This window comes from Urocitellus parryii, chromosome 10, assembly GCF_045843805.1.
Source record: "Urocitellus parryii isolate mUroPar1 chromosome 10, mUroPar1.hap1, whole genome shotgun sequence".
In the NCBI taxonomy this organism is placed as follows: Eukaryota; Metazoa; Chordata; class Mammalia; order Rodentia; family Sciuridae; genus Urocitellus; species Urocitellus parryii.
The window spans coordinates 106,270,087-106,292,686 of NC_135540.1; the positions used below are offsets into that span (position 1 = coordinate 106,270,087).

A 22,600-nucleotide genomic window follows, 5' to 3' on the forward strand; every position below is an offset into this window, starting at 1 on the left:
TTTTACCTGTAAATCCTGTAAAATATGGTTCTATATGGCAGTGAACTAATTTCCCCTGTGGGTTGACAGAAAAAGTGTTGCTTATATCCACAGCCTCAGATTTTGCATAACTGCTGTCTGCCTGGCCCCTGATCTGTGTCATGTCATCAGGTAACACAGTTCCTCTTCCATCAGGACATTGAGTGCCATCAGTATTTGAAATATCAATCATCAATGTTGTCATCCACTCTGTTTTTGCATTGCTCATCTTCTCTAGGGAACATACTTTCCATATTTTATTCAGGTTCCCTAATGCTTGACATTTAAACAAAACATTTGTTTAGTTGGTTTCCCCTAAAGTGATGATCCATTTTTATAATTTCATTTGTCTTTAGTTATTGAATTTTAAATAACATTGTTGAATGCACTGACTCACAGGGGGAAAATATAGATTTTTTTAAAAAAAAGATTTAAACTTGATCTCCTTGTCAATTGAATTTCTTGCAGATTAGAGAAAGCTAAACTACATCTCTCAGCATTTTTCTGCACATGTACTTGGGAAGGGGGAATGGGAATCAGGTTCATGGTTCATAACAGAAATCCCTGATCTCTCTGGATGAATGAAGCCCTGTTGAATGCCAGTGAAGCTTTGTGTTATGCCAACATTCAGCTCACAGAAAAGGCATGACAAAGGACAGGACTGGGCAATCCAGCAAGGCCCTGCAGGGGAGACAATTGTATGGAGCTTCTTGTGAGATTCTTCAAGTTGGTGCCTGTGTCGGCATTGCTGTCTTCAGCCAGAAACCTGACTTGAGACTCTTGGATTAGAGCAGAGGTTGTAAACTCAAATGACTATGGTGGCCAGGAAGGTAGCTTAGAGGAATGAAGAGGCCTGAACAGCAGCTAGGAAGACATCCCCACTGGAGGCCATTTCCAACTCAGCTACTCCTGGCCATACCAGGAATGTGGACAATCAGTGGCTAAAGCTTTTGATGGTTAAGAGAAGTTGATAACTCTGAATTTTTATGTGAACTTTCTGGATTTCAAATGTTGGCATTATTTCAAACATATTTTAAACACAGCAACAGTTAAACTAAACATGTCTGTGGGTCACTATTTTGGAGCTTTTGATGGAGGGGATATATGAAATAGAAGAGGACTTATTCTTGCCAAATCAAGATGAGAGATGAAAGTCAGAGTCATGGCTAGTTTGCAGAAGCTGTTAGTGGAGATTCAAATCATGAACATTATAGGGACAAATCAGCCTTATTCTGCTAAGTAGTCAAAGGCCAAGCTTGTGCAGTTGTGAGCCATTTGTCACCTCGCTGCTCTGGGCGGTTGTACATGGATCAGTGCAGAGCCATAACTCAAATTCCATGCTTATTGATTGTGGGCCAGTGTGACATCTTCCTACAAGAAAATGATTACATTACTGAGTTACCCCTCCTCCTGAGTCCTCAGTGGGAAAGAGACCTGAGTATTTACATGGATCGCTCTGTAAAACTCCAAACCCTGACTTGCTGGCAAAGAAAGTAGTGAGATTTAGTCAAATGCTTTGGTCTTTCTGAAGAGCAGTTGTCAGATAGCATGTCGTGTTAGGGTTGGGTTTCAGGGTCTAGTTGCCTCCTGATTAGTCAGGGAGAAGGAGTGTGGCTATATAACTACAACATAGGACAGAAGGGTCTTTTGTATGGTTAGCTAAGTGCATTTACAAAGTTAATCTGAACTTTTCGAAGTTAAATTGAATTTAAAGAGAAATTTTAGACTTCAGAAAAGTATGTGGCATAAAATTCTGGGATGCTATAAAAGATTATGGGTATTTAGACCAGACTTCTAGTTCTAAGTCTGTCTGTAACTGGTTAGGATCTTAATTATGTGATCTCTTTTGGCCCTAAGTTGATTGAATTAGATGAATCTGACTGATATATTTAATCATTATAGTTTACATTTAATTTTTTAAAAGCTGGCTGTTTCTCTGTTATTGCTTATAGTTTCTAACTATTCCTTTGCCAATTTTTCTTTTCTTTCTTTTTTTTGCATTGCTGGGGATCCAACCCAGAGTTTACTGAATGCTAAACAAGCACTCTACCACTGAATCATATTCCCAGCCCAGAACTGTAGCTTTTCCGACTAACATAGCTGAATCTCAAAAACATGATATTGATAAATAGAACACACACACAAAAGCATATGCTGCATGATTTTATTTATATAAAACCCCAGAAAGTTAAAAAAAAAAAAGGACTATCAACTGGGCATGGTGGCACATGCCTATAATCCTAGGAACTTGGGGAACTGAGGCATGAGGATCCTAAGTTTGAGGTCAGATTTAGCAATTTAGCAAGACCCTGTCTCAAAATAAAAATAAAAAAGGGCTGGAGATGTTGCTCAGTGGTAAATTGCCCCTGGGTTAAGTTCTCAGTACCATAACCAAAACAATTTTCAAAGCAAAACCAAACCAAACCAAACCAAAGTCAGGATGGGGTTGCCCCTTGTGAAAGGGATAGTGATTGGGAGGAGTGTGTGGGGATGAGAGGGGGTGAGGGGTTCCAGTGATGCTGGTCATGTTCTATGCCTTCATCAGGATGGTGATTACACAGGTTTGTTTGCTTTATCATAAATCACTTAGGTTTTCTGTATTTTTCAGTGCTTACATTTTAATTAAAAACATTAAAACAGAAAAATTATGATTTTAATATTTAGCCATAAGAAATCTTTAAAAGTTGTAGACCAAAGAAAAATATAGGTACTGTTCTTCTGAGGGCAGAAATCTTATTGCAGATGCCCCTGTAGGCCTTGTTATCCCAGGTAGTCCTAGGTTATCCTTAAAGCTTACACAGGATAGGCTATAATCTGGTGATATATATATATATATCACCAGATTTTTTATATATATATATATATATATATATATATATATATATATATATATATATAAATTTTAAATAATGTTTGTGGACCTGGAAGGAATATATAAAATGCCCCCAAAGAAAGCCCGTTCTAACTCTGTTCATGGTTTGGAACAATTATTCCACTTATCTATGGTCTTACTCTCTTTTAATCAAACCCTCATTCAACAAACACTTCTTGAGCACCTACTGTGTGCCTGCAGTTCTGTAGAACTGTCAAATATTTGGGGAGTAATGGAGGAGATGTATTCCCACCTGCTCTACTGAGAAGATGAGGACCTCTTATGTCGATTTCCACAACCTAACAGAAGGACTTTTATCTTTTCAAAGTTTCTGAGCCCTTGATCTGCCCGACTCCTCATGTCTCCCAATAAGTGCCCCCCCCCCATCAAGCTTTACCACTACTGGTCCCTCACTTTTTAATGACAAACTCAGAGCCTCCCACACTAATAATCTTGTTGAAAGGAACAAATAAATTGACAAATGCATTGATTTCCTCACCTCCTTCAAGCTTCTGTCTGAGATCTCTTCTTATTTTATGGCCAAATCTCTCTAGGAAATTTCATTGCTAGGGAAGCTCATTTGCTCCCATTTCCACAATGGGCCTTATTTATCAAACTCCACCCTCTCACGCTCCAAGGGCACCAGTTGTATCTAATTCAGACCAGAGCCTGAAGGAGAGAGAAAACCACCAGGAAAGCAACATGGTGAGTACGATGGTTTTGATCAAATGTTTCAGGTAAAGTAATGACTTGCTGAGTATCTGGGACATTCCTAGTAGGTGCCTGGCACAGTGCCAAGTGTTCAAGGTTTCTAAAGAAATATTAAAAAAAAAAAACACAAAACACCTTTGACTAGAACTTCACTGGAGAAGATGAGGCTGGGAAGAGTTCCCTATGGAAGTGAGCTCTGAGGAATGAGTGGGCTTGAGATAGGAGGAGAGGTGGGGGTGTTGTGAGCCTGCAGGCCTGGGGGCATGAAGTGAGAGTGACGTTTGACTTCAAAGGTGGAAGAGGTGGGCAGAAAGCCCCTCACTGGAGGTTCTTTTGAGCTCTTCCATTGTCTACTCTTCAAAGTCAAGCATCTTTAGGGTCTATCTCATCTCCTTTTCACTTACCGATCTACTCCCATAGGCATTCTATCTAACCTTCCACCTAGATTGCCAATAATAGGATTTAAATTTCTCTCCAGAGATGATGCTTACATGACTCTGGGCAACATACGTAAACCCTGAGTCTCAGCTTTCTCTCCTTTCAAAAGGGGAATTTAAAATAACCTCTCTCACAGAACTGTAAAGAGGATTAAATGCATCTTAAAACTTGGTTCAAGAGCTGACCATTGTTACTATTATTATTTACCATCCTCAATTTTGTAGCTGCAAAACATTTGACCACTTACTCTATCTTCAAATATTCTTTGCCTGGTATTATGTGTGTTTTTTTTCTTTTTAATGTTTGGTATTGTTTTGGGTGTGTGTGGGGTCTTACTACTTTGGAAGTCCTTTTAATTTTTTGGTGGCTCCTCTTCTTCCTGATCCTTGCATGGGGAGCGCTCTATGACCACCTCCTCCCACTCTATTCTCACTCTGTTCCCTCTCCCTGGACAACTTCATCCACAATTGCCTGTCCTCCATTATCTTACATATGTTAATTACTCTTATGTGTTCAGTTCAGACTTTTCTTCTAAGCCCTAGATTTGTATGGCCAAGGGTTTAATTGTATACAGCCAAGGGTTTATTTGATATAACTATTTAGGTGTTTTATGGTTATCTCAAAGTCATCACCTTTAAGCCAATCTCACTTCTCCCTAATCAGGTATGCCCAAGCCTCCTCTTACTGCATTCCATATCATAAAACTAAAAAACAAACAAACAAAATACATTGTCTTCATTCCAGTCAGAAACCTTGAACTTATCCTTGTCTCTCACTCCAGTCATCCACAAATTCAGCTGACTGCTTCCAAAAGCCAGTCTTCAGTCTGTATGCTTCTCTCTTTTTCCACAGCCTCTCCTGTAAATCCAGGCTGCCAACAGCTCTGGGACTCTTAGGTTTCTCAATGGCCTCACCTAGGGCACTTCTGCTGTCCTTCAACCTTCTTTCCTATAGTGTAGCCAACTAGAGTAAACTGTTCTTTCAGCTAATCAAAATGTATTACCACATAAAAATCTCATCATGTCCCAACCTAGTTTAAAAATCCTTCAGTGGCCTTTTCAATTAGTTCTTCAAAATCAGCCAATTGTTCCAAAGGCTTAGGGAATCTCGACTATTTATAAATACAACTAGGATTCTACACCATGATTTTAGATGTTATTTCTCCATGGGAGAGATCCTAATGTGACCATCACTCCAAAGTCATCTTATCCTTATTTAATATTAATAGCATATAAAAAGTAGCAAAAATACTTATAAACAATGTGGAAGAAAACTTCATTATAAAATCCAGCAGGGCAGAGTTGGAAGTGCCTGATTTTATCCAGGGATCCCCAATGCCTTTTGCAGGTTCAGCTCAAATCATGTCTTTAATATCTGTTGGATACATGGTGATTAAGGGAAAAGACTGAATGGAACTGAGATACAATTCACAGAAATCATTTTGGTAATTAAACTCAAGTCTACAGCCAGGAAAACATTTTTTTTTCCTCCACCAGAAAGCCACCATTTACTAACCATTTGCATATCAAATGAGCTGCAATAGCCTTTTTGGCAGTAAGGAAAATGGAAAGAGCTTACTGTGCCAGGCACAGTGTTTGAGACTGCATGAGGTTTTTAAAAAAAAATCAGTAAGATCAGCTTGCGCCCCTCCAGGAGCTTCCAGACAATTGGAAAAGAGACACTTGTCCAAATATTAATATTCAGTTTATTGGCTCCTGTTGTGGACAATGCCCTGGTTCTTTAGGTGTAGTATAGGGAGCAAAACCAGATCTGTTTCTTATTTCATGTCTGATGAAGAGTCAGAAACAGACATTCATTACATTCAGACATTCAACCCCATGCACGATATTAATGGCTCTCAAATAGTAGTTGTTAGTATATGCCATACCTATTCACTGTACTTTATAGAAAACAGTGAAATGAAACTCTGAGGGGTACTCTTATTGTCTTCACTTTATAGGGAAGGAGACTGAGGCATAGAGAGGGTTAGAAACTTACCCAGTCATACAGATGATCCAGAAAGCCTGAAACCAGCATCTACTGTTTAACTACCCCTTGCCTCCATTCTGTGCTATATGGCATAAGCATATTTACAGATATGAGTTCCACTTTGGGAGGATGGATGGTGCTATAAGAATATAAACAAAAGCATCTCACGTATCTTAGGAGACACTTAAAGACTGAGTAGGTGATAGCAAAGGGAAGGAAGGCAGATGCAAAACTGTTGACAACAGGAATGTATGGCACCAATGGTCATCAGGATGGAGAACTTCATTGGTGGGGGTGGGGAAAGCATGAGGAGTTACAGGGGCCATCTGGGAACACCTAATGGAGGAGGCAAAACTTGTAAGTTTGGTTTAGAGGATAGACAAGAGAGGAAAAGGGAAATCATGAGTTCAGAATGAATATCAGGGACAGGGAGACACTGTTGTCTTAGGATTCTTTTAGTCGCGAACAGCAGGTGCCTTGTTGAAGTTGGCCAAAGAAAACAAAGACTTTACCAGTTTGAGTTACTGAAAAGTTCAGGAGTTAGATCTGGCAGCAAGTGGGTAAATGATACTAGGATGTCTTTATCATCCCACGGTTCCTTTTTCCTGAGTTGGCTTTGTTTTCAGACAATGGAAAGAAGACAGCTCTAGATTTATATCTGATCAGTTCAGTGAATTCAGGAAGGGAGCAATTCTTACCCCCAAAGTCCCAGGGCTGACTCTTACTAGCTTAGCTTGTTATTACATCCTCTTTACCAAACCAATCACTGTGAATGGATCATGAAATGCTCTCATTGGCTGGGTCTAGTCATATGCCTTCCTCTGGAGCCAGGGACCAGGTCAGACAACACCTAAACCCTAAGGTCTGAGAACCAGGGAGGGAACATTCCCCAGAGTAGAATCCCCAAGCAATTCCTAGAAGAAGGGTAATGATTGCTGGGCCTGCAGAAGCAGAATTCCACACTTTTAAGCAAAAACTGGTTTGTTATTTAGGTCTGGGATGGAGAATGGAGTCTGTATATCTAACAACATCCCAGCCCATGCCAGTGCTGCTGGTTCAAGGACCACACTTGGTGTGTGCAGAGGCATGCATACTACCTGGAGTGAATGCCTCCCTCAAATGAGGCTACTTAGTTTCAGCCCATAACCTGTTCTTCCATTTGCCTTCTTTTCCCAGCCTTATATTCTACACCTTCATATCACTGCTCACTATATGTGGGACAGTTTTCCTCAAAGTTCTCTCATTGGTTTGTTAACATTTTCCCGGTTTTACCTCTTATCCCCGCTGAATAATGTTTCCTCACTGAGTGAAGCTACGGTTACAAACCTTCAACTCAGGCCTTTTTTTAAAAAAAATTATTTTTTATATACATGACAATAGTTGAATGTATTATACTCATTATTACCCATTTACAGCACAAGTTTTTGTAACTCTGTATATAAAGTATGTTCACGCCAAATTATGCCATTATACATGTACTCTTTTTTTTTGCATTACAATTCTTAATACACATATATACCACAATTTTTCATATCTCTGTTTGTATATAGATTTGAAGTGGTGTCAACTCAGGCCTTTTCTAGTTAAGACCTATGAATATCAACCCTGTGCAAGTGTAAGATGTATTTAATCATTCATGAGTTGGACAAGCTCTGTCATGTTCAATTGATTTGTTGTATATGTAACTTACAACCCCAGTTTCAATCTTGTTGTGTATATTGAACACTTCGGTTTAGGCTATAGGCTGTGAGAGGCATGTGAAAGTTCCCTTTAACTTGCTGAGGTAGCACTCAGTAATCAGATGCTGTTCAATTTTCATTGTGTCAGTGGTCATTTTAATCCTGTGGATTTTGCAATCCATATGCCAACGTTGGGAGAAAACCGAACTCTTATCATGGTGTAAAATTTTCATTTCATTTAAAGATTTGAATTAATGCCTTTATAGAGGACCTGTGAAACTGAGGCCTGACTTTTAGCCTTGAGGTTGCTCTTAAACTTGTTATGTGACATTTTAAAACTCTTTGAATTTTTCTGGGCCTCAGTACCCTGATGGATCATATTTGGGTGTTTTGCTGACTCCTCCTCAATCAATAGTGCCCAACCTGGGTTAGTACACCGGCTTCATCTGTAACATTTGGATAACACAGAACGGGGCAGAATAGTTGATCCTTTAAACCTCTGTTAGTGGGCTGGGGTTGTGGCCCAGCGGTAGAGTGCCTGCCTAGCAAGTTCAAGGCCCTAGGTTTAATCCTCACCACCACATAAAAATAAATAAAGTTTTTAAAAAAATAAATAAACCTCTGTTAGTGATCTGCACAATAATAGTGTAATAGTGTATACCACCTGATAAAGTCATGGTGGCAACTGAAGGAGATCATAAATGTCAAGCACAGCAAGACAGACAATGGTGGGCTGGGGATGTGGCTCAAGTGGTAGCGCGCTCGCCTGGCATGCGTGCGGCCCGGGTTGGATCCGCAGCACCACATACAGACAGAGATGTTGTGTCTGCTGAAAACTGAAAAAAAAAAAAAAAAAAAAAAAAAGACTGACAATGGTTACAAATGAAAGTTGGCTATCATTATCATCAGGACCTATTCAGAAATTAGATTTAGGTTGTATGGCTTAAGCAGGAATATTAATGCTTATATCCACTGAAAAATACAATGCTGACATGGCTCCCCAGATGTTCAGTCTGCAGTGTTTGTCTTCTATTTCCACAACAGGTCCTAGGAGTATTAGCAATTAACAACTCTTAAATCTTATGTGTGTAACACCACTTCCCACCCAAAACATTACCCTTGGCTAGACAGAAGCTGTCTTCAATTATTATTAATTTCCCTTCTAATTCGGTTTGCCATTAAACATTAGGAATTTATCATGTGTTTCACTTGTACAAACTTTCTTTATGGACAGCCCTGGTACAACCTTGCATTGTTTCTCACAGTTGGAAAAGGTTTCTTTAAGTTCACATGAACTTATCTGCCAAGTGATGTACAAATTTGCACTTGGAGCCTGCAGGCATGACATTCTATGTGGGAAATGCGTATAAGGGGAAACATCACCTATCTCAAAAACTAGAGATTAGGTGCCCCTGAGAGGGATGTTTTCTTGGAGGATGAGGAAAAGTTTTGTTCTTCTTTCCACTCCATCTTTATACTTGCCCAGAAGCATGACTTTCCCTTTATACCTGCTAATGTCACAAATTGCCTGAATGCACTGCTGCATCTGGCCTCTGCCCAGACTCGGATTCCTTTCCTTTCCCGGCACCCTCTACCAGGCAGCTGCCGGCCGGCTGCTGGCCAGGGCTTTCAGGCCACTCCCATGTCCTGACCCCATTTTACTTCTTGGATTCCCGCGGGTGCCATCTGGCCGGAACCCTGGGGGAAAACTAAAAGTTGGACGTAATCACTCCTACTTCTCATGTTCTCCACGCACTAAAAAAACATAAAAGCCAGGGGGTATTGGACAAGGTGGTGGTGAGGCCTCAGAGATAAGGCAGAGAGTCCTAAAGACGGGGCTCAGACTGAAAGCGGTGGGTGTCCCTGTCAGCCCTCTCCTTGGCGCGCGTGTCCTAGACTGGAGTCCCCCTTTCCTCAGCCCGGGTCGGTCAGTGGCCAACGTCTGGAGCGGTCATTGGCTTCCCGAGGACGCCACGGGCTCCGGAGGAAAGCAGAGGGCCACCGCTGTGTTGGGGTTGAGGTCCGCCCTGCGGGGAGCGTGGTGCTGCTGCCACAGCTGTGCGACCACCGGCCAGGCCCCGCGTTCCAGCCAGAGTGGAGCCGGGCATCCAAAGGAAAAGCCAAAGGCTGCGACCCCGCAGGGAGCGAGGCGCGGGCCGGCAGGGCGCGCGGCGGAGCGCTCGGAGCGGCCGGCGGACTCCCGCGGCGCGCTCGCCGCCCCTCCTCCCCGCGCGCCGGCCGCGGCCCAGGCTCCCTCGCTCCGCCACTCCCCGCCCCTCGGCCTGCCTCCCGGCCCTCCCCGCCCTCCCCGCCCTCCCGCCGCCGCCTCCTCCTCCCTCCCGGCCTCCCTCTCCCAGCCAAACTGAAAGCCGGACCCCAGGCCGCCTCGCCGCCGCCCGGCCTCCTGCGCGCTCCACCATGGACAGTCCTGTTTTCACCTTGTAAAGATGGCGGTGCGGGATCGCTGCAACCTTTAGACTAATGACTGTCCGAAACATCGCCTCCATCTGTAATATGGTGAGTGGCCGCCGCCTCGGGGGTCGCGCCCGAGGCGCTGCGAGGCAAAGAAAGGGAAACCCGAGCCGCACACAACGCCCGGCAGCCCGGCCGGGTGGGGACGAGGGGGCGGTGGGTCCGGTCAGCGCGGTCAGAAGTTCCCGGCCCCCAGGCTGGGCGGGCCGGCGGCTACACGAGCAGCGGGGGAGGCGCCCCGAGCCCCCTGCCCCGTCACCGAGTGCCCGCCCGCCGATTCCAGGGCCCGCCGTGCCCCCGCCCTCCCGTTGCGGTGGAAGCGGCTGGCGGGGAGGTGGCCGCGCTCGAAGGTCCCCGGGGAGGGGAGTGGGGCTGAGCTGGGAGTAGGGGTCACCCATCCTGTCTTTGCAGTCAATAAGCCGGTGTTGGACTCCCTGACTGCTCTCATCTCATTTTGAGTTTAGTCCTTCGATTGTATTTACAATTCATTTTGTAACGACAGTTGGTGTATCTGGAGAAATTTGAAATGTAATAAAGCTGTAAAAAAAAAAAAAAGTGCAAGATTGTGGTTAGAGAGCTGAAATTCAACCTGGTTTAGGAAAGCATGATGATTGATTCTGGATACCTCAGTTTCCCTCCCTGTGAAAGAGGGGCAAGGTTCTTTGGCAATAACATTTATGGGCCCTAAAGGTGGGGATGGCTGTGGGTGTGGAGGAGGTCTCCATGGTTCTTGTGTCCCATTCACTGTAGATCTAAAGGAAGCTGGTGGTCATGGACACAGTGAAGGGACATCACTGGACTCTAATGGGGTCTGGATCCATGACCTAGTGGTCACTTTAATTTGGGAATCTCCCATTGCTTTCCCTTCCTTTTCAGTTTCTGCAGTTTGGGTACCTCCAGTTTGGGTACCCAGGGTATACCCTCTTGACACTCTCCCTTGTCAGAGCCTTGGGAAGTTCAGCTTGGGATAAGATATTGCTCCCCTGTGCAGGGTTTGACTATTTTATTTTATTTTATTTATTTATTTATTTATTTTGGTGCTGGGAATGAAATCCAAGGCCTCCTGAACTCTAGGCACACACTCTGCCACTGAGCCAACCCCCAACCCCAGGGTGTGTGCTTTGCTCGCACTCTCTAGAATTCTGCCCAGCCCCATTCAAGTGGGAACTAGTGGCAGTTTAGGGACACTTCCCCTGAAGCTGGTCATATTGACCTCTAAAAGCATCTGAGGAGGCTTGATTGAGTAGCCTTGGGGTAAAGTGTCCTTCCTCCATCACATAGCTTTTTAAATCTTCTATCCCAAATTCTGTTATAAGATCGGCACATGGCAAAGGATCATTGAGGAACCATGTGTTAGCTCAGGGGTGGAAAAGTGAGACCCACTGGTTCTGGCTTCAGCTTTCAGGGCCACTGGGCAAGGCCACTGCCACAGCCAGTAGAGCAAAGGCTGGGGCTTCCCAGAGTGACAGCTGCCTGGGGTTGGTGCAGGGGGAGTTAGACAATGTGGGTGGCTCTTGGAGGCTTTTTCCATTTCCTCTTTTTCCTGCCTTTCTCCACAAGGAGACAGGTTTCCTGCTTCTTCCTGTCGAGTGGCATTAATGTTGCTTGGTGCAGTGAGAAGAGATGCTTTTCTTCTCAGTGTCTCTCTGTTGTGACCAGCACCTGAGGGGACTGTGAAACCACAGCAGCTTGAATGCTGTTCTTCACGCCTGCTGGGGTGGCCTCAGGCCTACAGGGTCTCTGCTCTTGGTAGTGTTCCTGTCCTGCTCCTTTGTGGTGACACCTCTCTGTATTAAAGCAGGCTGGAAACTTTGAGAGCCAGCATGTCCCAAGAGGAAGCCAGCCTCCCGATTTTTTTTCCCTTTTCAGTGTATCTGGGGCTCCTTGGCACACCTGGGCAGAATGTCACAACCTGTTTTCCTTGGAACTCAACCAGTGAGACAAGCTGCCTGGCAGGACGTGAGAGGAGCAGGCCAGTACTGTGGTCAGAGTGTTGACACCTCCGTCCTGTGGCCACCTAAAAAGCTATCAAGTTTAGGATCACTGGGTGAAGTGAGGGCCCAGTAATTGATAAACAAGGAATTTTATCTTCCTGTTTGGACGCTGTGTCCAAAGAAGTCAGACTTCTGGGTACAAGTCCTGTAAAAGCTTTGTGTCCTTGAGCAGGTTGTTCTCTGCCTTGTCCTTGAGCAGTTTGCTCTCTGTCTTGCCTTCTTAATCTATACAAAGAAGATGACAATGGTTATTATCTCACTGGACAGTTGCTTTAAGTGAGTTACTGGGGTTCAGGAGGGAGTCCACACAGCAAGTACTCAGTGCTAGCTGTCATTGTCCATAATCTTCTTTTTCATTGTGTTACCTTCCAGTTGTTAAAGGGACCATGGAGATTATGCCTCTTCCTACTGGATGGAAGCAACCACTAATATAAACAACCCACACATTATCTTTTGCAAGCTGAGTGGCACACAGAGGCCAGGATGGGAATTATTAGTCCCGCCCCTTATAAAAGGCTGTTCAGGTCACGTCTGGCCTTCCCAGACTCATTCCCAGAGCAGAAGGGTTGGGGATGAGACTGCTGTCTTTTCACCCAAGCAGACATAAATGTTCACTGGACCTCTCTTTTGTGTCTTCACTCAGAGATGAATTGTTTCCAGGTAGGTCTTTTCTGGATCTAGCCTCATTATTGGGCTTCTCTCTGGGGGGTGCTTACTGATCCTTTCCACTCCTAATTCCACTTGGTCCCAGCCATTTTGATGAGAAGTTGTAGTAAGAGTTGGTGGGACTGCATTTTTTTTAACTTAGTTTTTTTTTTTTTTTTTTTTTTAAGAGAGAGAGAGAGAGGAGAGAGAAAGAGAGAAAAATTTTAATATTTATTTTTTTTAGTTTTTCGGCGGACACAACATCTTTGTTTGTGTGTGGTGTTGAGGATCGAACCCGGGCTGCACGCATGCCAGGCGAGCGCGCTACCGCTTGAGCCACATCCCCAGCCCTGCTTTTTTTTTTTTAAGCAGGTCATTTGGCATATTTTAAACAGGCATATGATATGTGTGTCCCCAAAAGGGTGTTGGGATACTATCCTTCTGGGTGAGACAAACAGACCACTGAAAAGTGGACTTGTTTCCTCCACCAGAGAAGAAGGGGCTCAGCTGAGCAGAAACAAAACTTGTAGCAAATCCTCCCAGAGTTGAATATCACCTCTTGTCCCCATACTTCTTGTGCCAGTTTTAGATATAGAGAACATGGAAAATGTCCTCATTCCTGCTCTTGCCTCCCACCCCACTGAAGTTTTATTGTCCTTTGGGAGTTTAGTGCTGGTTCTCTTTACCTCTTCCATATGAATTCCCACCGTAGTAATTCTTGATCAACTTGCTTAGTGCAAATCAGCGTGGTCAGACAGCAGTGTCTGGTTTGGAGACAGTAAAGCTTGTTTGGCTGGTGTGTTGTAATTTTGAAAATGCTCTAGCTGCTCCCAAGCATGAGGAAATGTCCTCTGTTGATAATCCTCTGATTTTTGTCCAGACCAATGTACTTGATTTTCTGTGTATTTTTATGGCCCTAAAATGGAAGTGGGTTTTTTTTTTTTTTTGAGTTTTCTATTTGAATTGAGGAATTTTTCAAAGAGGAAGCATTTGTTAGGAGAAACCAAATGTGACTTGTACCAATGCAAATTGGCTTAAATCATCTCATCCTTATGTCATTCATTAATAGTGCTGTAACATGTACTTTGGAGGAAATGCCATGTATCAAATAGATCACAAGTTTTGTACCTTTATAAACAGCCATCTCTTGAGGACCTGCTGTGTTAGTGTTAGCTCATACTACCTGAAAGTGCTTAATAATTGAATGAGGGGAGTCCCTGTCTCCAAGGAGCTCAGCTGATCCTTATCTCATGGGCATAATATTGGTAAAGATAAAACAGTTTCAATACAGTGATGATATTTACACAGATAAAGCTGAACAAAGTCCCTAAAGCAGAACAATGGAAAGACCAATTTAAATAATGGGGCATTTCTTTAATATTGATACACTTTCTAGTTGTAGCTTTTATTTTATTTTATTTTATTTTATAGGAAGACACTACCTAACTGAGTTAGAACTGTAATCTGACATTGTCTTTCAAGTTAAGCATGAAATCTAATATTGGCTTCAGGTAAATTGTTTTTCTGGGGAACTTTGTTTTTCTCACCTTCTAAAGGTAAATATATATATATGTGTGTGTGTATACATATGTATATATATACACATATAAGTATATATATGGTTTCAAAAATCTTAATAGTATTTTTTCCAAAAAGTCTTTATAAAAATTCACCTCATAATTGGTTAGCAACCTCATGAGTACCTACCATACTTAAAACCTGTTGAACTTGTCAGCATTTTAACATCCGTGGAACAACCCTGGGATAATATTAACACCAGTTTGTGGGTTAGGTTTGATTTTTAAAAAAAATAAATTGTTACCTTAAAATAAGGGAAAAGTAAAATTAACGAAATTTTGAGCCAGTGTAGTGGCTCATGCCTGTCATCTCAGTGACTCCTGAGGCTGAGGCAGGAGTATCACAAGTTCAGGGACAGCTTCAGCAACTTAATGAGACCCTGTCTCAAAAAGAAAAATAGAAAAATGACCTGGGACTCAGCTCAGTGGTAAAGTGCCCCTGGGTTTCAATCCCTAGTTATATAAATAGCAAAAAATTGAAACAGAACTAGAGGATTTTTATAAATATAGTTTTTATCCTAGAAAGTCAACTACTTATCTGAGTCAAGCATTTTGCGTTTTTAGAGTGGCTAGAAAAGTTTTTAATAAAATATGTGTCAATTTCGTAGTTTGGAGAAAGGATAGCTTGCCTTTTGTTATTCATTTCCATTCTCAAGGGTAGCTGGCAACCATGAGTTTAGTGTAATGTATCTACTAGGAATTGTTATAATTGTTGGATTTTTAAAAATGCACCTTGCCTGAGGTGTGTTAATGTTTAAAGAAAAAAATTCTGCTCTTGTGGCCCCACAGGCCTAATATGCTAGAGTTTATGTTAGGTCAAGACCTGACAGTTAAGTCTGCAGATTTTTCTTTGTTTTTCTTGGAATCCCAGGGAAAAAACAAAGTCGAATGCCAGTATTTAGGGAGAATTAAAGATTGTATTGCCTTTTGTGGATGTCAACTTTGTGTTTTAGTTCACCCGTACAGTAAAACCTATTTATTTATTTTTCACCAGTGTGGCATTTTGGTATGTTTGGGTTGTGTTATTCTCCCCACCCCCAACTCAGCTTAGTCTTTCTAGTTATTAACGCTGGTCGAGGCTTTATGTTTTTATTAAGTTTGGTAGTATCATCAGAAATGTACCTCTTGGTGGTTTTATCTATAGCCTACCCACAAAGCCAGCCCAAAGCAAACTGATGGAAAAGTTGTAAAAGATGGTGTCTTTTAGTCTAGTTAACTTTTCTGGTCTACATATTTTAATGCAGCTCCTATAATAAACCTTCAGTTGTGGTGTAACCAAATGCTAGTCTACGAGCTTGAGAGCCCTTATTGGTCTTTTTGAGAGACAGGGCCACCCAACAGTGAACCAGCAAAAACTTTCTTGAGATAAATAAATTCTCCATCAGCCTCTAGCACTAGCACTAAAGGCTTTCTGGAATGTCTCTGTTGTGGGATTGTGGGTTAGAGTTTTGGGGATAGTATAACTCCCTTCATGGAATTTTACCACAGCTCAGAGAATGATTATTTGCTGTGCATAGTTTTAAGATCATGGGGGTTGGGAGTACGCTGTTGGTTCCCAAAGTTTCATTTCCCACATGGATCCAATATACAAAGGAGTCCCGATGCCACTTTCAGAACCTTCAAATGCTTTAAGGTAGCTCAGATGTGAGATTCCATATCTGGGTGGAGGTGCAATTGAGGCATCCAGAAAAGTAGATTAAAAGGGTGAACACTCCTATATTTCCCACCCGGTGAAGAAATAAAATATTACAAATATAATTAAAACTGCCTGTCCTTCCCCATTTCATTGCCTTTCTTCCAGAGGGACCACTATTCTGAAGTTGGTGTTTATCATGTGTTTTTATGTTTTACTAGATATGTGTGCATTCAGAAATCAGATACAGTATTATTTCTTTGTGTTTTAAGTGTGCTTTGTAGTATTGAACTAATCTTCTCAGTTTGCTTTTGTTGTTTAAACTATGATCTTGAGATTTATCCATCAGGATACACAGGATTATAGTTTATTTTAACTGCTACATAATATTTCTTCATATAAATGTGCTACAGTATATTCATTATATCCTTGATAATCACTTAGGCATACATATTTTCATTTGTGCTGTTTTTAGTGTTGTGAATGGTTGTGAACTCATTCTCCCTGTATGAAAGTTTAAAATTTCTCTGTGTTGTATTCTGTAGAGGGAATTGCCGGGTCAAAGGAAATGGGCATCTTTCACTTTACTAGGTTACCAGATTGCTCTCCCAGGTAGTTGGATCAATTTTCACTCCAACCAGCAACAGTTTGGAGGGTTGCAGTCATTCTAGGTGCTTGCAGATAATTGATATTTTAGACATTTTGCCAACCTGATAGGTGTGAAATGCATCTTTGAGATTTAAACTAGCCCTTTCCTTTGTACTAGTGAGGTGGAATGTGTTTTCATGTGTTTATTATGCTGGGCTGTTTTTAGCCCAAGGCCTGGGGAGCAGTTTTCCAGGGTTTGGGAGTCAGGATTGCGGTGTTGGTTCTGTCCAAAAACAGGTAATGGGACAATGAGGAAGAAGAACAGGGGACCAAAGCAAGAGTCAGGAAACGTAGGGAAGAATACGGAGACAGAGTTTGAAGGAATAATGGATGACAGAAGATCACCCTGGAGGGTTGAAAACCTGTAGCAAAAAGATGGCAGATGACATCCTGTGTGTTGGGAGTGATTTTGGGATAGGTTCTTGCATTCAAGCCACGTTGCTTTCATTGAAATTGGCTTTGGTGAAAATCGTGTCAGGGGCCTCTTCCGTTGAGCACAGCATCAAGGCTGGACTTGTGGAATTTTCCTGTTTATGCAGTTGCCTTTTGAAGTTCTTTTAGAAAATCCACATATGCTCTTCTTCCTAAAACACATTTTTCTTTGTCCTTTAGGTTAAGTACACTGTACAGGAAACATCTTCAATATTTGGAAAATATTCCCTGCACTTCATTTTAATTGTCAGAGTATGGTGAATGCTACCTTATCGAATACAGAAATACTTGGTTTTAAAAGTATGGTTTATGGCAGCTTTAAAAATGCTTTATACTGGGCTGGAGTGTGGCTCAGTTCTTGCCTTGCATGCATGAAGCCCTGGGTTTGATTCCTAGCAACACACACACACACACACACACACACACACACACAAAGTTTAGTGGTTCTTGGATGTACCAAAGAATGATGCCTACATGTGCATTTTTTTTTATTAAAAATTCAGACTCTGGAGTTCTATTCCTAGAGATTTTGATTAAGTAGGTCCAGTGGGATCCTGGAATCAGCATTTTAAATAACTAGTCCTTCCTGTTTCCCACTCCTTCTTCCGTACACTCTGCTACAGGGGTTGCGAGGACCACACTTTGAGAAATTTTGTTTTCTTTGCTTGCCTTGGCCTCTTAGAAAGCATTGCTTATAGAAGCTGCCTGCCACCTGAAAGTTTTTTTTTTTTTTAAATCAATGTAAAACTGTTTAAGGTAATAATTTAACTTCAAGAGCTATAGATTGAGGCCATTCTGTAGATTTATTTCTACAAGCTCTGACTATAGATCATATCACCAGAGAAGCTTCTAAAAGAAACTTTAAAAATTAATTAAATCGTAAAAACATCAACACTCAAAAGTATGGGGGGAAAAGTATGTAATATATATTATATGGCCAAATACCCACCCTTCAGATTTAACAGGTATTAAAATCTAGCCATAGCTAGTTGATTTTTTTTTTTATATACTGAGGATTAAACTCAAGGCTGCTTAACCACCCATCCACATTTTCAACCTGTTTTTTTAATATTTTTAGAGACAGGGTCTTGCTGAATTGCTTAAGACCTCACTAAGTTGCTGAGACTGGCTTTGAACTCACCATCTTACTGCCTCAATCTCCGGAGCCACTGGGATTACAGGCATGCGCCACTGCACCCAGCCATAGCTGGTTGATTTTTTAAAACCTTGTAGATGTGATACCTTACAAATACCACTCACTGCACTGTTTCCTCATTGCTTTTCCCAGAACGGACCATTTTCATGAGGTTGGCGTGGTGTCCACCATACATGTCTTACACTTTATGAATCCATAAGCAGTCAAAGCTTGTGTGTGTGTAAAAATATGTGGCCTTTTGCAACTCTTTCTTTGCTCCACAATTATGTTTGAGATTATATTGACATGGAGATCTAGTTTAGTCATTCTAACTCCTTTATGACTATGGTTTACTTATTCCCTTGTTTAGAGATAATTTGTTAGCTACTTAAGCATTCTCTTCTGGAAAGAATAGTGCAGTGAGTGTCCTTGTTCCTGACATTTTTGCTCATGTGACTTCCTTTCTCCAGGATATAGCTCTGGAAGTAGAAGTGCTGCTCTTAGGCTATATCCATCTGCAGCTTTACTAGGCATTGTGGCCTTCCGCAGAGCCTGTGTCATGCTCTTTGGACTTTCATCATCTACCACTGTGAGCTAAATAAACCTCTTTTCTATATAAGTTTCCCAGCCCTGGGCATTTTTTTTTTAAGAGAGAGAGAGAGAGAGAGAGAGAGAGAGAGAGAGAGAATTTTTAATATTTATTTTTTAGTTCTCGGCGGACACAGCATCTTTGTTGGTATGTGGTGCTGAGGATGGAACCCGGGCCGCACGCATGCCAGGCGAGCGCTACTGCTTGAGCCACATCCCCAGCCCCGGCATTTTGTTTTACCAATGGGAGATGAACTAATACATCAGATATTTTCAAGTTACTCTGCAAAGTGGTTCTGTCAGTGGAGGCTTATTTGATATACACTACCTAAAGGGCTGCAGTCTCAGTTTCTGATTATACATAGATGTAGGTAATTGGAGTAGGTTTTAGGGAGCTGAGTGTGTGTGTGTGTGTGTGTGTGTATGTGTTTGTGTGTTTTAGTACCACAGTTGATTCAAATGAGCACATCAGGTTGAGAAACTGCTATATGTGACTGGCAACTCCATGAAGACAGGAGCTGTCTTCATCTTATTTGTTGTTGATTTTCCAGCTGTCAGCATGGTGTCTATTACATATCTGGTAGATGCTCAATAAATAATTGCTGATAAGTGAATAAAGAGATGTAGTCTGGTATAATGGATATTGCCTTATAGTCAAGCAACACTCCTCCAGCTGTGTTGTGTATAAGAATTACTTAAAGATTTCGTGAACTTGTGTTTTCTGATCCAGGAGCAGCCCTGGGATGGGGCTGAGATCTGGCATTTGATGGATATGCTGCTGTTTTTGGAAGCACATTTGAGCAGCAGGATGGTGGCCGGGGAGGGGGACAAAGACAAAATGAAACAATTATTTTCTTCTGGATAGTTGTAAAGTAGAGGAGTTTGGAATTTGGGATCCTGCTTGGTAACTCTCAGAGCTCATCTCTTCATCACTTTACAACAAAAGCAAATGAAGTACCTTCCTCATAACTGTTTTTTGAAATCAAAGGAGCTCTTGTTCATGGAAGCACTCCGTGAGCTGTGAGGCCATCAGGCTTGTTACTTCTCATAATTATTGTCACTTTTGTAGTGGATGAATATTTTCCTTCACTTTGCTAAAAGCATAAAGCTGTTGCCATTACAGGATCCAAGGAAATCTCATTTTGACCTGCTATCTCTATTGAGTGGGGCACTTTATCTGCATTTGGGGAAGCAGAAGCAAAAATCTGCCACTTTTTTGGTTCTGACTGTAGGTGCTACAGAGCTGAAGAGGGTCTCCTTCTTATTGTTTTTGGGGTATTGGAGAAATAAGGCTAGAAAGGCCCATGGTTCTCTCCTAATCAGTACTACACTGTAGCAGGATCATAGGGAGATGAAATTTATTCCCCAAGTCAGGCACATCTTAAAGAGAAAAGGGGATGCTCAAAATAACAAGATATTAGATGTAATCTGAATTATTCATGGCAAACTGGAGCTAAGAGTCCCCATAATAATCCACCATAGGACACTATCATATAAATGCAAGTTTTCTGGATGCTTTGGTAATGGGGACACTGATCATTGATCTGAGAGAGGCAATGGAGTGTGGAGAAGAGAGAGCAAATGTAAATAGCCACAGGAGGTGTTATGTGTTGTGTAGTCCAAGTTACTGGGAGACTGAGGCAGGATTGCTTGAGACCAGGAGTTCGAGGCCAGCCTGAGCAACATAGTGTGACCCTTTTTATTAAAAATAAATAAAGTGACATTCAGAACTAGTTGCATTGCATGCTGGGGATGGGGTACCTATTATTCCCAGGCTTCTTTTTCTCTAGAGAGAGAACATGGGATGGATCCAATTCCTTAGGTCAGTGGCTGTCAAATACCAATTTTGTGCTTCACGGTTTTCACTATATCTGTAGTTCACCCGAACTTATTTACTTAGTAGTTGTCTTTAAATCTGTTTATCTTGGTTTAATTTGACCTCCTTCTATGCTGAAACTGTAAAACTATGGGTTCAATGAGCTAGATTTGTGCTTTTCTGGTACAGATCAAAGACATAAGTGCTGCGGGTCACGGTGGCAAATGCCTGTAATCCCAGCGGCTCAGGAGGCTGAGGCAGGAGGATTGCAAGTTCAAAGCCAGCCTCAGCAAAAGCAAGGCTCTAAGCAACTCAATGAGACCCTGTCTCCAAAATAGGGCTGGGGATGTGGCTCAGTGGCCAAGTGCCCCTGAGTTGAATCCCTAGTATCAAAAAAAAAAAAAAAAATTGCTAAGTTAAAAATGTTTATCCCTGTGACACGTAAGATTACCTTCCTCTTACCAGGATTTAGGGCCTGTAGTTCATAAGATGTTTACTTGGATAAGAGGTTCTTGATGGTGGTTCAGGTAACTGGCTGTTGAGCTACATTGCAGACTGCAGGTCTGGCTGGAGAACTTTTTGGAAGGCAGGTCAGCCCATGGATGGAGTCTGGCTGAGGTTTCCACATGCTGGTGGCAGGGTGTGAGCAGCTGTGTGAGATGCCTCTCAAAGACTCTCTTCTCGTCCATGCCTGTGGGTGATGAGAGAACATTCCTTCCTGGGTTGTTGTGGGTGGGCTCAGTGTAATCAGTTATGTCTAGTGCTCGGTTTGCAGCCTAGACATTTTATTACCACTTGCTTTGAAAGTCCAAACAGTGCAATGGTCAGAGCTCTGAGCTAGGAACTCCCAGCTCCAGTGGCTTTCTGGTTCCATGACATTGAGCAGGTCACCTTGGCCTCTCTGGGTCTATGAAATAGAACTGTTCCAATTGTCAACAGTGGTGAAACATGAAGGCTCCAATCGAGGAGGACTGGGGAAGGGGCTGGGGGGAAGGCAAAGAAGGAAGAAGCTGTGATTTCTGGCCTAAGTATCATTGGAGGTCACAGTGCAGATGGTGCATGGCTGAGCTTTTGTATTCACTAGTCAAGATATGATGTCTTTCCTTACCCCATCTGTGAGGGCACATGGTGTGGTGAAAGGCATTGAAACATCTAAGAGCTTATGCCATTCCTCTTGGTGTTATTTAGTGAACCCAGACATTCTTAACTGAGAAATACATGGAGTACTAACCTTGGCTTCTTTTTAAATTTTTTTTAAATTGTTAGTTGTAGATGGACATAATAACTTAGTTATTTATTATGTGGTGCTGAGGACTGAACTCAGTGCCTCACACGTGCTAGGCAACAAGCGCTCTACCACCAAGGCACAACTGCAACCCGTCTTAATAAGTTTTTAAAGTTTTTGATGAATGGGTAATATACATTCACATGGCAGAAACTTCACAATGTGCAAAATGATTTGTGTTGAAAATAGACCCATCATCTAATTCATGTCTCTGGCATCTACCAGTATTTACAGTGTCATACATTTCCATTTAGAGATATCTTATGCATATACAAGCAAATATGTTTATATTTTTCTCCTAGTTTTTGAAAACACGAATAGTATTTATAGTACATACGAATCTGTCCTCATTTGACCGTTGTTTTTGTTTCTTGGAGGTGAGCCTGTAAAGAGCATCTCATTCTTTTTTAATAGCTGCAAGATATTCAGACACTTGAATGTACTGAATTTACTTAACCAGGCTCCACGGATCGGACACGTAGTTGGTTTTCTGGTCTGGTTTTTATAAACAAGGCCTCAAGGAACGATTTTGTGCATCATGATGCATATGTGGGAGTGTATCTGTCCCCCAACTTTCTAGAGATAGGTTGGTGTTTGTGACTTTGAGGGGTTGTGCCAAATTGCCAGCCAACGGCAGCATGTGCAGTGTGTTGCCCATAGCCTGGTCA

General features: G+C 42.1%; 1 protein-coding gene across 2 annotated transcripts in view; it reads left to right on the forward strand.

Moving 5' to 3' along the window:
- The first annotated feature begins 10,060 nt into the window (after positions 1-10,060).
- The window catches only part of Usp46 (ubiquitin specific peptidase 46), a 63,409-nt gene continuing 50,869 nt past the window's right edge, over positions 10,061-22,600 (forward strand). For both annotated transcript variants that reach the window (XM_026387423.2, XM_026387432.2), the window contains exon 1: positions 10,061-10,224. In XM_026387423.2, the coding sequence (XP_026243208.1) occupies positions 10,189-10,224 (36 nt within the window). In that variant the 5' untranslated portion in view covers positions 10,061-10,188. The remainder of the gene's footprint in view (positions 10,225-22,600) is intronic.